General features: G+C 43.2%; 1 protein-coding gene across 1 annotated transcript in view; it reads right to left on the bottom strand.

The window, feature by feature from the left end:
- The window catches only part of NCEH1 (neutral cholesterol ester hydrolase 1), a 62244-nt gene that overhangs the window by 11945 nt on the left and 35602 nt on the right, over positions 1–14697 (bottom strand). The window contains exons 2-3 of the mRNA XM_064378641.1: positions 3158–3386; positions 162–231 (exon numbers count right to left, since the gene is read on the bottom strand). Coding sequence (XP_064234711.1) covers positions 162–231; positions 3158–3386 — 299 coding nt within the window. The remainder of the gene's footprint in view (positions 1–161; positions 232–3157; positions 3387–14697) is intronic.

The following is a 14697-nucleotide window of genomic DNA, read 5'->3' as shown; positions in this document are numbered from 1 at the left end:
AAGTGTTATAAAGCTAGTTCAATAAACTGTTGTATCAGAAATCATTTTTCTGATCATGCTGAGTGTGACTTTGGGCAAATCACTTTGCCACTCTAGAGCTTTATTTTACGCTTTATCACTTGTAAGACAAAGTAACTAGACCGTTATCTAGAATTACTTACTCGATGGAGACAATGACAGCATTCAGTTCCTCAGCCATTGCTGTACACAGCTCATCATAATACCTGATTTCTAAAAGACACAAAGGGAACAATCATTACAAAACAGATCATTTAATACTGTCCACTCGTTTTTGTTTGGTTTCACTCTGTGGTCCAGACTGGAGTGCAGTGGTGTGATCTCGGCTCACTACAATCTCTGCCACCCGGGTTCAAGCAATTCTGCCTCAGCCTCCCAAGTAGCTGGGATTACAGGTGCCTGCCACTGCCCCAGGCTCATTTTTGTAGTTTTAGTAGAGACAGGGTTTCACCATCTTGGCCAGGCTGGTCTTGAACTCCTGACCTCATGATCCACCCGCCTCGGCCTCCCAAAGTGCTGGGATTACAGGTGTGAGCCACCGCACCTGGCCTTGTCCACTTTTAAATTCTGCTATGTGTGAATTGTTTTTAGGCTTCAAGCTAATAATTAAATAATAAAAAGCAAATGTGAACAAATGTCTTAATAGAGTTACGTGTACACATGAAAAATTAAATCTGGTTTCAAATAACATGCAACTACTATAAAGAACAGGAAATGCATAGTTTAGTTTTGAATATATTACTATCTAAATATTTATTTCAAAATAGACTATATGAAATGCACCAAATTAATCCTGATTTTATAGCTCTTCAAATGTATATAGCTTTCTAAAAAAAAATCACAGCATATAAGCAGTCTCTTCCTTAGAATCATACAGTTTTGGGCTGGGAGTGGTAGCTCATGTCTGTAATCTCAGCACTTCAGGAGGCTAAGGAAGGAGACACTTGAAGTCAGAAGTTTGAGACCTGGGCAAAATAGCCAGATGTTGTCTCTATAAAAAAAAGTTTTTTAATTCCACAGGCATAGTGGTGCGTGCCTACATTCCCAGCTGCTTGGGAGGCTGAGGAAGGAAGATCACTTGAGTACAAGAGTTTGAGGTTACAATGAGCTGTGATAGTGGCACTGTACGCTGGCCTGGGTGACCAAGTGAAATCTTGTGTCTAAAAATAATAAATAAAATTTTGCTCTTTTAACACTTCATTTACTGTAGTTCAGTAAAGTGATCAATTAAGAATATGGTGTTCTTTTTAAATGAACACAGAGAAAACTAGAATTTTAGGAAATCTTAGCATTTCTTAGCGGATCCAAAGGCCTGCGGTAACAGAACCAATTTTAATATATAAGAATTTAATCTTCAGTTGCTCTCAATAAATTAAGATATATATTGTGCCAACTGGGAGCCGAATATTTCCTTATTTATAGGATTTCCAAGGCAGTCTTAGAATCAGAAGTTTAAGAATTACATGGACACCTGCTCAAGTTCTTCCTCGGGCAGAAGCGGTCAGTCAAAATTACGGGGGAGGGTGGGGAGGTCGGGGAGGGATAACATGGGGAGAAACGCCAGATGTAGGTGACAGGGGGGATGGAGGCAGCAAACCACATTGCCATGTATGTACCTATGCAACAGTCCTGCATGATCTGCACATGTACCCCAGAACCTAAAGTACAATTAAAAATAAATAAATAAATAAAATAAACATTTAAAAATTACGCAGAAAAGGCCAGGTCGACTCTTGTAACCCATTCCGTTCCTGGCCCCCACACTTCCTGTCCCCCAGTACAGCGTTTTTCCTGGCATGTGTCCAATGCCACAGACTCTGTCTCTTCTAAGGCAGAGACTCCTTCTTATTCAGTTTTGTATCCCTATCTCTAGCACACATTAGGCTGACCAGTGGTCCAGACTTGCCCACAACTGTTGGAGCTTTTACGCTGAAATATCTGCAACCCAGCAACCCCCTTGGTGAACGGCTATTGAAAATGTGGGGGAAAAAATCACTGAATAAAAGAATAAACAATGGATCTGGAATTAAACAATACTACTAAAAAAAATTATATCTTTCGACCTTGTTGCTTTAAAAAAAACACACAATGATAAACAAAACAAGTTGCCATTGCTTTTATGGTTTTTTTTTTTTTTTTTGAGACGGAGTTTCGCTCTTGTTACCCAGGCTGGAGTGCAATGGCGCGATCTCGGCTCACCGCAACCTCCGCCTCCCGGGTTCAGGCAATTCTCCTGCCTCAGCCTCCTGAGTAGCTGGGATTACAGGCATGTGCCACCATGCCCAGCTAATTTTTTGTATTTTTAGTAGAGACGAGGTTTCACCATGTTGATCAGGATGGTCTCGATCTCTTGACCTCGTGATCCACCCGCCTCGGCCTCCCAAAGTGCTGGGATTACAGGCGTGAGCCACCGCGGCCGGCTCAACATTGCTTTTAAACTGAGGGAATGCCGGAAGCTCTGGAATGAAGATAAGGAAGTAGCTCCATGATCATTATTGGCAGAGATAAGGCCCCGACTTCCTCCCTGGGAGGTGCTCCTCTGGTCCGCTCCATTTGGCTGCCTGCCCTTTTGAATGTGTTCTACTCATGAAAATCATCCAAATCTACAAAAAATATTCTTGAACTTCGCAAGATTGTTTCCTTTTAATGGCTGCATACATTTTATATTTTAACCTTTGCTTTCATAAGCAGGTAAAATGCTAACATGTGCATTAAGGAATACCTGGTCTATTTCACCGAAATATATCTTCAAAAGACAAGTTGGCCAAAGAGACACAGGTAATTCCCCACATGCCTACCCGGTGAAACTTCACCTTGTTTTGGTGCAGAAAGCTGTATCAGCACCGCACAGTAGGTTAGTCTGCGATTTAGATCATAGGAAATATTTTTTAAATGGTCTACCTGAATTAACAAACAAACCAATAAGCAAAAACCTTTACATAGGATAAGCACATAACTTATCACCCAAACCGAGGCCCTTTCGACCGTGAAAAGGGGGCACTAGTAATTTTGCTGGGACCATCCAGGTGAACCAAGATAGACAGTCCCCTTCTTCCCCACTAAGAAAGCCAAACTCAATTACACATCTCTCCCCCGGCCAACCACGACCACAAACCATCTGAAGGTGACCAGGACGTACTCGCACTTGCCAGTGCCCAGCCTCCTCCGTGAATATAAACAACGCTGCGTTTCAGCGGCTCTTCAGGCTTCGGAGGACCTTCAAACACTCTGACTTCTACACCATCAAAGTCCGTGTCCGTCACCTTCACTTGGGCAGAAGACCATGCGCTTTTTTTGCCAAAAGAAACGATGATAAAATTCAGCGCCAGCAGGTGATGGCTCAGTCCCAGGTAGTGGATCAGGTTGCTCTGCAGGACGAGGGAGGGAATAAAGAGGGAGAGCACACGTCAACTTGGCACCACCAGAGCCGCTTGCCACCTGGGCGTCTCCATTCCTACAAGCGGCTGCCACTGGAGGGCTCACTGAGCCCTTTTAATACAAAACCAATTGTATGTACCTTTTGCTTTTACAGTTGACAAAATATTTTCATCCATGAGATCTCCTCAGGTATCCTCAGTCCCATTTTATGGAGAAAGCTTAGAAATTAACTATGGTTGCTCATTTCATTGAATAAGTGCTAATTCTGGGACTCAAACCTAAGATTAGGTTTGAATTCCAGGATTCAGTATCTTTTTTTTTTTTTTTTTTTGAGATAGAGTCTTGCTCTGTCACCCAAGCTGGAGTGCAGTGGTGTGATCTCAGCTCACTCCAACTTCCACCTCCCAGGTTCAAGGAATTCTCCTGCCTCAGTCTCCCGAGTAGCTGGGATTACAGGCTTGCCCCACTACAGCCAGTTAATTTTGTATTTCTAGTAGAGATGGGGTTTCTCCATGTTGGTCAGGCTGGTCTCAAACTCCTGACCTCAAGTGATCCGCCCACCTTGGCTTCCCAAAGTGCTGGGATTATAGGCGTGAGCCACTGTGCCCACTCTTGATTTTTAAAAGTCTATATTTTTTGGAGAATCTTTTGGGTGTGTTTGTTTTTTGTTGTTTTGAGATAGAATCCAACTCTGTCACCCAGGCTGGAATGCAGTGGCATGACGATCTCAGCTCACTGCAACCTCTGCCTCCCAGGTTCAAGTGATTCTTGTGCCTCAGCCTCCCAAGTAGCTGAGACTACAGGCATGCACCACCACACCTGGCTAATTTTTGTATTTTTAGTAGAGACATGGTTTTGTTGGCCAGGCTGGTTTCAAACTCCTGGCCTCAAGTGATCCACCCGCCTCAGCCTCCCAAAATACTGGGATTATAGGCCTAAGCCACTGAGTCTGGCTGAGAATCTTTTACAAAATAGGCATTGATTTAGAAGATTACATGATGAATAAAAAGTTTCCTAGAATAGAAAGTGATTTCCCAGGCTAGATGGTAGAAGAACGGAAGAGAAAATGTTGCAATGAAATGAGGGCTATATGGATAAATATCTGGGAGCCAATGAAAAAAGAACCCTAGGATGTAACAACGCCCAGACAGGTCTATGGAATCTAAAGCAGCTGACCTGTGCCTCATGCGCAGACAGAACCCTGGAAAGAGGCAAAGACCTTAGGTGAGAGGAGGTGCAAGGTATGTCAAGAAAGATGGTGCCTCAAATGGCCTTAGAGCCCCAGGCTCCAGCTGGTGAAGGAAAAACAATGTTTCTGCGTGCCCAGTGAAAGCATAAATGTAGCAGGGTGTGCAAAAATGTCTTGCAGATGTACCTAAAACTATCTTTTCTCTTCAGCCCATTATATGTACCCAAGAGTTCAACAGGAATAGAAATGAGTGCCAATGAATTTGAAGGATCTATTATCTTGCAGAGAAGAGTAACGGGTATCCCAGGACAACCAGTAAGGACCAAACACCAAGGATCAGGTGAAACAGTGATGTGGGCTGAGGATGAGTGATACCCAGACGGCTTCCCCAAACCGCAATGCCTCAGCACTACATAAGATCCTCCAAAACCCAAAAGCAAATAGTGATGAGCGTGAATTTCTCCACTCACTGGGATTAAGTTTCTACCTAAAAGATGAAGGCTTAAAATATAGATCAAGTTATAGTTCATGTATCCTTGAGCTTATGAAAGAAGATTCAGATTCACTCAAGTACCATTCTGGAAGTAACAAAGTTTCTTGAAACCTCTATATCTTTCTTATTTATGTATTTATTTATGAGACAGAGTCTCACTCTGTTGCCCATGCTGGAAAGCAGTGGCATGATCTTGGCTCACTACAACCTTTGCCTCCCTAGTTGAAGCGATTCTTCTGCCTTAGCCCCTGGATAGCTGGAATTACAGGCACCCACCACCACACCACACCTGGCTAATTTTTGTATTTTTTTTTTTTTTTTAGTAGAGACCTAGGTTTCACCATGTTGACCAGGCTGGCCTTGAACTCCTAACCTAAAGTGATCCACCCGTCTTGGCCTCCAGGAGAACACAGAAGCAAGATAAGTTTGAAGGGCCCTATGGGCTGCAAATTCCTCCATCTTGGCTAGCTAAAGTAAGCTAGGGCAGTGCTAGAGGTCTTAAAACTTGCCTCCATAACCATTCCAAGATCTAGGGGGAAAATTCTGCCTAAGGAGACGGAAGGGGATAAAGGGTTCTCATTAGACCTCAGTGGAACCAGACAAAGAAATCCGATGGGACACTGGCTCCCTACCCAGGTCTGATGTCTGAAGATTAAAGGACAAGCAGGAATCAAAGGAAACCAAGCAGAAACTGTACTCTGCTTATTAACATATAAATTAGTCATATTTATATATCGGTTGTTCTCTGTTGACTAAATGAACATATAAATTATGAACTATATCCTATGGGCAGAGAATTTTGTAGGAGACAAAGAGAATCATCTGAAACTTAGAGTAATAGAGGAGAACCAAGTCCTGCAAATGAACAGCTGATGTTAGTAGCTAAGCAGTAAGTGGTAAGAAAGGCCTAGGTAAAGGGTTGCACAAGCTTGGAGAAGAAAGGAATCCCCTCTGTCTGAGGATGAAATCCAGTAAGGTGTCCAGCCTGAATTAGGCCTTAATGAAAGACAAAGTCCCATCATAGGTGTTGCTAACAAGGAAAAGGGCTGGGAACTAAGGGGCAAGTATTGGCAAGTGTTTTAACTCAAACACCTATGGGTAGGTAAGGTATACAAGCAAAATGAAAGCAAGAGGAACTCAATCTAAAGGAAGCACGTGCAGCCCAGAGGTCACCAGTGTAGACTCCGGAACCCAAGTGCCTGGGCTAAAATCCCAGCTACGTCACTAACCAGCACTGGGACTCTGAGCAAATGACCAAACCTCTCTGTACCTCGATCTCCCATCCATAAAATGGAAATCATTATTCCCACTACCTCAAAAGATTGTTGTGAAGACTGGAAACTACAGCACCTAGAATGGTGCCTGTCACATAAGAAGGCCTATGTTGGTCATCATTGATATTACGCCTCTGCTCCAGAAGATCATTGTGTAAAACAGTGAGCCCAGCGACAGGCATTCCAATGTTTCTAGGGAAGCTGAGACTATCATTTTTCCTATTATGCACATTTGTTATTAGTACCACGATGATTATCAGTCCTGAAATTAATTTTTCCACTATGGTCACTTCATTCAGTCTGCCAGCTTTTTTTGTTTTGTTTTGTTTTGTTTGTTTTTTTTGAGATGGAGCGTCGCAGTGTCACCGAAGCTGGGGTGCACTGCTACCATCTTGGCTCACTGCAACCTCCACCTACTGGGTTCATGCGATTCTTCTGCCTCAACCTCCCGAGTGGCTGAGATTATAGGCGCACACCACCATGCCTAGCTAATTTTTTGTTTTTTTTTTTTAAATAGAGATGGGGTTTCACTATGTTGGTCAGACTGGTTTCAAACTCCTGACCTCGTGATACACCCACCTCCGCCTCCCAAAGTGCTGGGATTTCAGGTGTGAGACACCGCACCTGGCCAGTCCATCAGCTTTTTCATTCTCTTCATATTCTGTTCTAATTGTGCCTATTAGAGGGAAAAAATCTATAATCTCATGGAACATTTATTTATCTGCATGAAAATATGTGAGAATTAAAATATTAAATTAATATTTAATGTTTGGCCGGACGTGGTGGTTCATGCCCGTAATCCCAGCACTCTGGGAGCCCAAGGTAGGCAGATCATAAGGTCAGGAGTTCGAGATCAGTCTGACTAAAATGGTGAAACCCCATCTCTACTAAAAATACAAAACTTAGCTGGGCGTGGTGGAGCACGCCTGTAATTCCAGCTACTAGGGAGGCTGAGACAGGAGAACTGCTTGAACCCGGGAGGCGGAGGTTGCAGTGAGCCAAGATTGCGCCCCTGCACTCCAGCCTGGGCGATAGAGTGAGACTCTGTCTAAAATATATATATTTTGTGTATATATATATATTTTTAAATATATATATTTTGTATATATATTTTAAAATATATATAATATATATTATACATATTTTGTATATATTTTAAAAAAATATACATATTTTGTATATATATTTTTAAAATATATTTTGTATATTTTAATAGATATATTTTCTATATATTTTGTAAATATATATTTTTAAAATACATATATTTTGTATATATATTCTTAAAATATATATATTTTATATATATTTTTTGTATATATATATTTTTAAAATATGTATATTTTGTATATTTTTTAAATATATATATTTTGTATACATATATATTTAAAAATATGTATTTTGTATATATATTTTTAAAATATATCTTTTTTGTATATATGTTTTTAAAATATATATATTTTGTATATAGATATTTAAAAATATATATATTTAATGTTGAATTAAGAGATGGACCTTAAACTAGTCGTATGTAACCAAGCCCAGGAGAGAAAACACAGGCTGTCCAAAGAGACCTCCCAGACACAGTACCAGCTGAGGTGAACTGAGTTTTAACGAAGGAAAATTCAGATTCACTCAACTAACATCCTGGATGTAACAAAGTTTCCTGAAACCTCTTTAGACGTAGCTGGGAAATCCAGGAACACACAGAATTGCGTTAAGGGCCCTGTGAGCTGCAAATTACCCTGACTTGGCTAGATGAAGTAATCTAGGACAGTTTTAGAAGTCTTAAAACTTGCCTCCATAACCATTCCAGGATCTAGGGGAAGAATTTTGCCTAAGGAGGTGGAAGGGGAATAAGGGTACTTATTATGCCTCTGTGGAACTGAACGGTAAAATCTGGTGGTGCACTGGCTCCCTACCCAGGTAGTTGGTTTGTGTTGAAACTTGACCAGATGCTAAGTTATTTATGTGTTGGAGTATTAGTGTGCTCCTGGTTCTTCCCCAGCTTTCTGCTTCCCCTTTGATACATGATCAGAAGGCTGGAAAAGGAGAGCAGGTTGGGGAAAAGCAAACAGGTGCTTCTAGTCCTGCGGCGGTGTTCACGCTTTAGTCCTTTGCCCACCACCCTTACCTAGTGAGAACAGAAAGAGAACCTGCATGGCATCAAAGTCCTCTTTCCTATCGTCAACTAGAATGCAAGGTCGAAAACATACCTTCACTTGCTGAGGGCTGGATATCTACTCCAACTCAACTCTGACCAAAAGACTGGGCTGTTTGAGCACCATTTCTGGGACAATTTAGGCCACATGGTGAATTCCACCAGGGAGGGAAAGTTAATTTGCTCAGGTAAAGTTGAATAAAATTTTTAAAATGGAACTTTGGGAAACACATCACTTAAAGAGCTGGTGGAGTAGACAGAAGGACCAATCAATAAAAGACAAAATAGAGCAAGAGAGGGAGAGAGAAAAAGAGAAAAGGGACAAACTGTTAGTGTGGCAAGAGAAACAAGAAACTGGAAATATTAAAGGAAAGCGATTTCCAGAAAGCAGGTTGTCAAATGTCTGCAGAGAGGCTGAGCGGGTCATGGGTATTGGTTATGTGTTCACTGGTGAGCCTGCTAAGGACAGTTTCATGCAAGATATGGCGATTGTAAGGCCAGTTGCCTCGCCGGGAGCTCGGACACCCCCCGCCTCTGGGAGCTTGGACACTTCCACCCCTGCCCCTCTTTTTTCTCCGAAAGCTCGGACATGCTCCCCCGTTGCACAGCCTAGCCTTCCCCTAAAACACCCCGCCAAAATGCAAACGAAGTCTTGTAACCCTAGCCAATAGCAGTCGAGTCTTGTATGCAAACGAAGTCTTGTAACTCTAGCCAATAGCAGTCAAGTCTTGTATGCAAACGAAGTCTTGTAACCCTAGCCAATAGCAGTCCTGTCTTGTCCACACCCTGCTCTCCCACAACCAATCGAATGCTTCCACTCCCTATAAAACCCCACGTCTGAGGGGAGCACAGAACCTCGCCCGGGAGCTAAATAAATTCTTCGCATTGGATCTTCTTGTGCTGGCCTCAGTTTCTTCTTTTTAAACTCAGCAAGAACCTAACAAACCTCACAGGGATGAAAATCATATTGTAATGGGTTAGAGTGAGCAGGAGTTGAAGAAACAGACAGTAAGTGAGACAGATTACTGTAGAGATAAGGGAGGCACTAGAACAATTGGGAGAGACTGGAGCATGCTTCTTGGGAAACAGCTTGTCAAGAGAGAAAGATGAAGTTACAGAGGTAAAAAGAATTCAGTGCCGGGCATGGTGGCTTCACACCTGTAATCCCAGCACTTTGGGAGGCCAAGGCGGGTGGATCACAAGGTCAGGAGTTCGAGACCAGCCTAGCCAATATGGCGAAACCCCGTCTCTATAAAAATAATAATAATTTAAAAAGATTAAAAAAAAAAAAAAGAATTCAGTGAATGAAGACCCTAGAGGAAGGAGGACACAGGATCTGGAAAGCAGATGGAAGGGAGAGTTCATAACAGGTGAGTTTATAGGGGGCAAGGAAGCAAAGTGAGGAAATAGCTCCCAAAATAGAACTTGATTTCTGTGGACGTCCATTCTGTCTTTGTCCTAAAGAAGCCCGTGACTTTTCAAACACTGCCCTCTTGGAAGGTAACCCATTGCAATCTGGCTTCCAGCCCCATCTCTCTGATGAAACCAACCTTATTAGGCTCAGCAGTGACGCCCTGACTCCAGTGCCAACGCCAATGACCTACTTGGCCTCACTGCAGACATTTGACAACTTGTGTTGTTTTTTTAAACTTTCTTCCCTCTTAACTTCTCCAGTTTCTTGGGTTTTTGTTTGTTTGTTTGTTTGTTTTTTGCCACGCTAACAATTCATCCTTCACTCCCCACCTTTTTTTTTTTAAATTGATTGGTTCTTTCTCTCCTGACCACTGGCCCTTTAAATGTTAATGTTCTCAAAAGTTCCATTTTTTATTTCATTCAATTTCATGATTCTTTCTTTCCTTGAGCAAGCCAACGTACTATCTTGGCAAATAGGAAGTATTTACCAGCAATCTATTAAATTCAAAGACTATACCCTGTATTCATATACTGATTCTAGTTCCTGATCTTTATCAAGCTTCCATCCATATTTCCAACCATCTCCAGAATCTAGCCTATGAAGCTCCTCAAAATTAATAGGGCCTATTCTCCCCTCTCCATCCCCAGAGCGACTAATGACATAAATTCTCAATTATCTGACCATAAGTCTAACTTCTAAGTTAGAAATCTTAATTGTCTTCAGCTTCTTATTTCACATGATTTCTAGTCACCTCAAATCATATTAACTCCACCTGGCAACGTTTTCTGACCTAGCCCCACCCCTTGCTCCACCCTAGCTCCACCCCTAGCCCCACCCCTAGCTCCACCCCGACTCTTGCTGCTGCCTTGGCTGAGATGCTCATTATTTTCTGCATTTGGCTGCTAACTTGAATTCTAGATAACACTCTCTCTAAAACTTGCTGCATACTACTGTCAGAGTTTCTATCCTGAAAGGCTCATCACATTACCTGCCTGCTTAAAAACTTCTGCTGACTTCCTGTTTCTTATAGGAAAAAAAAGAAAAATCTGAAGCTGGCATTCCAGTCTGGCCACACTCTACATTGCAAGCTCGTTTCTCACCACCTACCCCTTAAAGTCAAGCATAACTTGCATAACAGTTTTCGTTTTTTTAACCTGCTATTCTCTTTGGCAGTGCCCTTCACTGGTATGCTGAAACTAGCTCTTGCTGGGTCTCACAAACCAACTTATAAATTTACAGGAATTTTGCAAGTCAGTTTGTCAGAGGCGTGTGAACCAGAGCATCTGTCTTGAGTAGGAGCTGGGTAAAATGAGGCTGAAACCTACTGGCCTGCATTCCCAGATGGTTAAGGCATTCTAAGTCACAGGATGACATAGGAGGTCAGCACAAAATACAAGTCATAAAGACCTTGCAATAAAACAGGTTGCAGTAAAGGAGCTGGCCATTACCCACTGAAACCAAGACGGTGACAAGAGTGACCTCTGGTCATCCTCACTGCTACACTCCCACCCGCGCCATGACAGTTTACAGATGCCATGGCAATGTCAGGAAGTTACGCTATGTGGTCTAAAAAGGGGAGGCATGAATAATCCACCCTTGTTTAGCACGTAATCAAGAAATAACTATAAAAATGGGCAACCATGGGCCAGGCGCAGTGGCTTATGCCTGTAATCCCAGCACTTTGGGAGGCCAAGGTGGGCAGATCACCTGCGTTCAGGAGTTTGAAACCAGCCTGACCAACACAGAGAAACGCCATCTCTACTAAAAATACAAAAATTAGCCGGGTGTGGTGGTGCATGGCTGTAATCCCAGCTACTCAGGAAGCTGAGGCAGGAGAATCGCTTGAACCCGGGAGGCAGAAGATGTGGTGAGCTAAGATCACACTGTTGTGCTCCAGTCTGAACAACAGGAGCGAAATTCTGTCTCAAAAAAAAAAAAAGGTTGGGGGGTGTGGGGAGGCCAATCAGCAGCCCTTGGGGCCGCTCTGCTCTGCCCCTGAATAGCCATTCTTTCTTTATTTCTTTACTTTCCTAATAAACTTGCTTTCACTTTACGGACTTGCCCTGGATTCTTTCTTGGTGAGATGCAAGAACCCTCTCTTGGAGTCTAGATCAGGACCCCTTTCTGGTAACAAGCTGACATTAAGTCAGTGGCTTGAAATTGACCATGGTGGGAGAATGCACATCGTGGAACTCAGCAAGTGCTACAAACCAGGGCGTAGACTGGCTCGGGTTCCAGGCCTCTGGTCGATCCCATCTGGCTAGGGATTTTTCCTATACCTTCTTCCCTTATTTCTTTTACTCAGCATTATTTTTGTAGGGGAAACCTTTCATCTCACATGGAGGTCATGCATGGACCTAAAGAACTCTGTGTGGAGCACAGTAGCACTCTCTACACGTAGCAAAGTGCTGGAAGCAATTATGAAGCCAGCCTGTAAAGCACAAAATCAGTATGCAGTAGGGTTCTCCCATTAGAATGCAAGATCACACAATTTCCAACTGTTTACTCAAATATCTAAGAATTTCACAGCAAGCTGCAAAGCAAACCTGAGGAGAGCCTTACTGCCACTCCATAACAAAATCTAGCCCAGAGAAATAAAAGAGCTCACAGAGGGACCCAGCGCTCTAACCCGGTCACCCTAAAACATTTGGTTTGTTCTTCCACCCAGAAAACCTCTAGGGCTGCAATGCAGTCTCAGGAAGGGCCAAAAGGATAAGCTTCTCTCTTTCCAATTCCAAAACGTCTTTTTGTTTTTTACTATCAACATAGAAAACAAGTAGTTTCCATATTGCCAAAATACTAGCTTAGCTCCAAAATCCTCCTATAGTCCACAGGATGTGTCAAGGGGAGTAGCTCACGTGTGCTGGCATTTGCTCTCTGCCAGTCACTGTTCTCGTTGTCAAGGACTCCTAGACCAAGGGGACTCAGAGAATCACCCAAGGTCACTTGGCCAGTACATGGTGAACTGGCTTTGAATCCAAGCATTCTGGCTTCAAAACCCTCAACTGCCATTCATGAGCACATTTGTTCTCAAACCTACATCATAAAACTAGAAGATTTTACCTCTGAAACGAACATTTAGCTTCCCATATTTACACAAAGGGAAACTAAGGCCCAGAAAGGATTTGTGCCTTGGCCAGGCTCAGTGGCTACGGCTGCATAGTTCTATGCCTGACCACTGTGGGTCAACCTGCCACCCCCATCATTCTCCTCTCCTCCAGCTCTTCCTGAATAGCACATATCTCTCTATCCTTCCCTGGTAGTAACACAGGACTTACTAAAGAATAATTTTAGGCAGATAGACAGGGTAAAAGGAGTTATTGGTAAGGCTTTTTCTTTCTTTCTTCTTTTTTTTTTGAGACGGAGTCTCACTCTGTTGCCCAGACTGGAGTGCAGAGGCATGATCTCGGCTGGCTGCAACCTCCATCCCCCACAGCTACTCGGGAGGCTGAGGCAAGAGAATTGCTTGAACCTCCATCGGGTTCAAGTGATTCTCTGGCCTCAGCCTCCCGGGTAGCTGGGAATACAGGCGCCTGCCACCACGCCCAGCTGATTTTTGTATTTTTAGTAGAGACAGGGTTTCAACATCTTGGCCAGGCTGGTCTTGAACTCCTGACCTCATGATCCACCCACCTCGGCCTCCCAAAGTGCTGGGATTACAGGCATGAGCCACCGTGCCTGGCCGGCCCAAGGCTTTTTCTTTTAATGAAAGCAACCCCCAAACCATTTCTTTTCTAACAAAAAAACAACTCGAAGGAATAGCCTGGTGAGATTTGATATGCAAATACTGGCTATTAGAAATAGTCCACCCAACATGGCAATTCCTGTCTTCTTCTTGTCACCCTGTGTGCCAAGTGTCATGGCTGCCTCCAGATAACACCATGTGTTCCGACACCGGGGCAACCCACATATTTATATTAAAAGACTAAGATGGGAGGATCAGGTTTTTTGTGAGCTACATAGATGACATACCTGGTCAAACCAATCTCCTGGGTCCTGTGCAAACCAGACACCACCTCCTCCAGCATCCCAATATAAGCAGCCACTTTTCTGCCACACACAGTGTTTCTCTTTGTTCTAATCCCCCCTCCCTCTGTCTCTGTATGGGGGAGCTGTTTTCTTCTTCCCTCCTTCTTTCTTGCCTAAGAAACTCTCCGCTCCTTAAAATCACTCCACGTGTGTCTGTGTCGTTTTAGCTACACTGGCGCGAGACCAGGGTGTTCCTCGGGTCATTGGAGCCTATCATTTTGGCACATTGGCTAGGAACTCATTCATCAGAGTGGTGAGTAGGGAGTGAATCTCAACCTCAAATCTGTCCTTTAATCTCAAGGCTGTCTTCCAGCTATCCTGTTACAAAACCTTCCTTCTTTTCTTCTTTCTCTGTCTGTGGTCTCTTACTCTTTGCGAGTTGAATATGTGGGAATTTTTACAATCTAGGGAAGTCATCCTGTTAGGCAAGATCAGGAAATGCTGTAGGCGGGGGATATAGCTCAGGAAAATGCCATTGCAATCTTCTAGGAACAGAGCTCTCCCCTTTGCCCCAACAGTGAGGTTACTCGCTAGTAATTCCCTGGCAAGCCCACGGTATTTCTAAGTCAACAGCGCCACCTAGTGGAAATAGGAATCCTCTACATAAGACACACTGCAGGTCCTTTGCTACGCTCTACAGTCTTCTTTCACACCACTAAACATCAGGCCCTAGGTTACTTCTGAGAACAGGAGAGCTGTGTTTTCAACAGTTAAGAAGAGTAAGATGTCTTCCAGAGCCAAATT

This window comes from Aotus nancymaae, unplaced genomic scaffold, assembly GCF_030222135.1.
Source record: "Aotus nancymaae isolate 86718 unplaced genomic scaffold, 86718_ANA_hifiasm-v0.15.2.pri h1tg000019l, whole genome shotgun sequence".
Taxonomy (NCBI): domain Eukaryota; kingdom Metazoa; phylum Chordata; class Mammalia; order Primates; family Aotidae; genus Aotus; species Aotus nancymaae.
The sequence above is the reverse complement of the archived record's forward strand: the minus strand, read 5'-3'. Positions and strand labels throughout refer to the sequence as shown.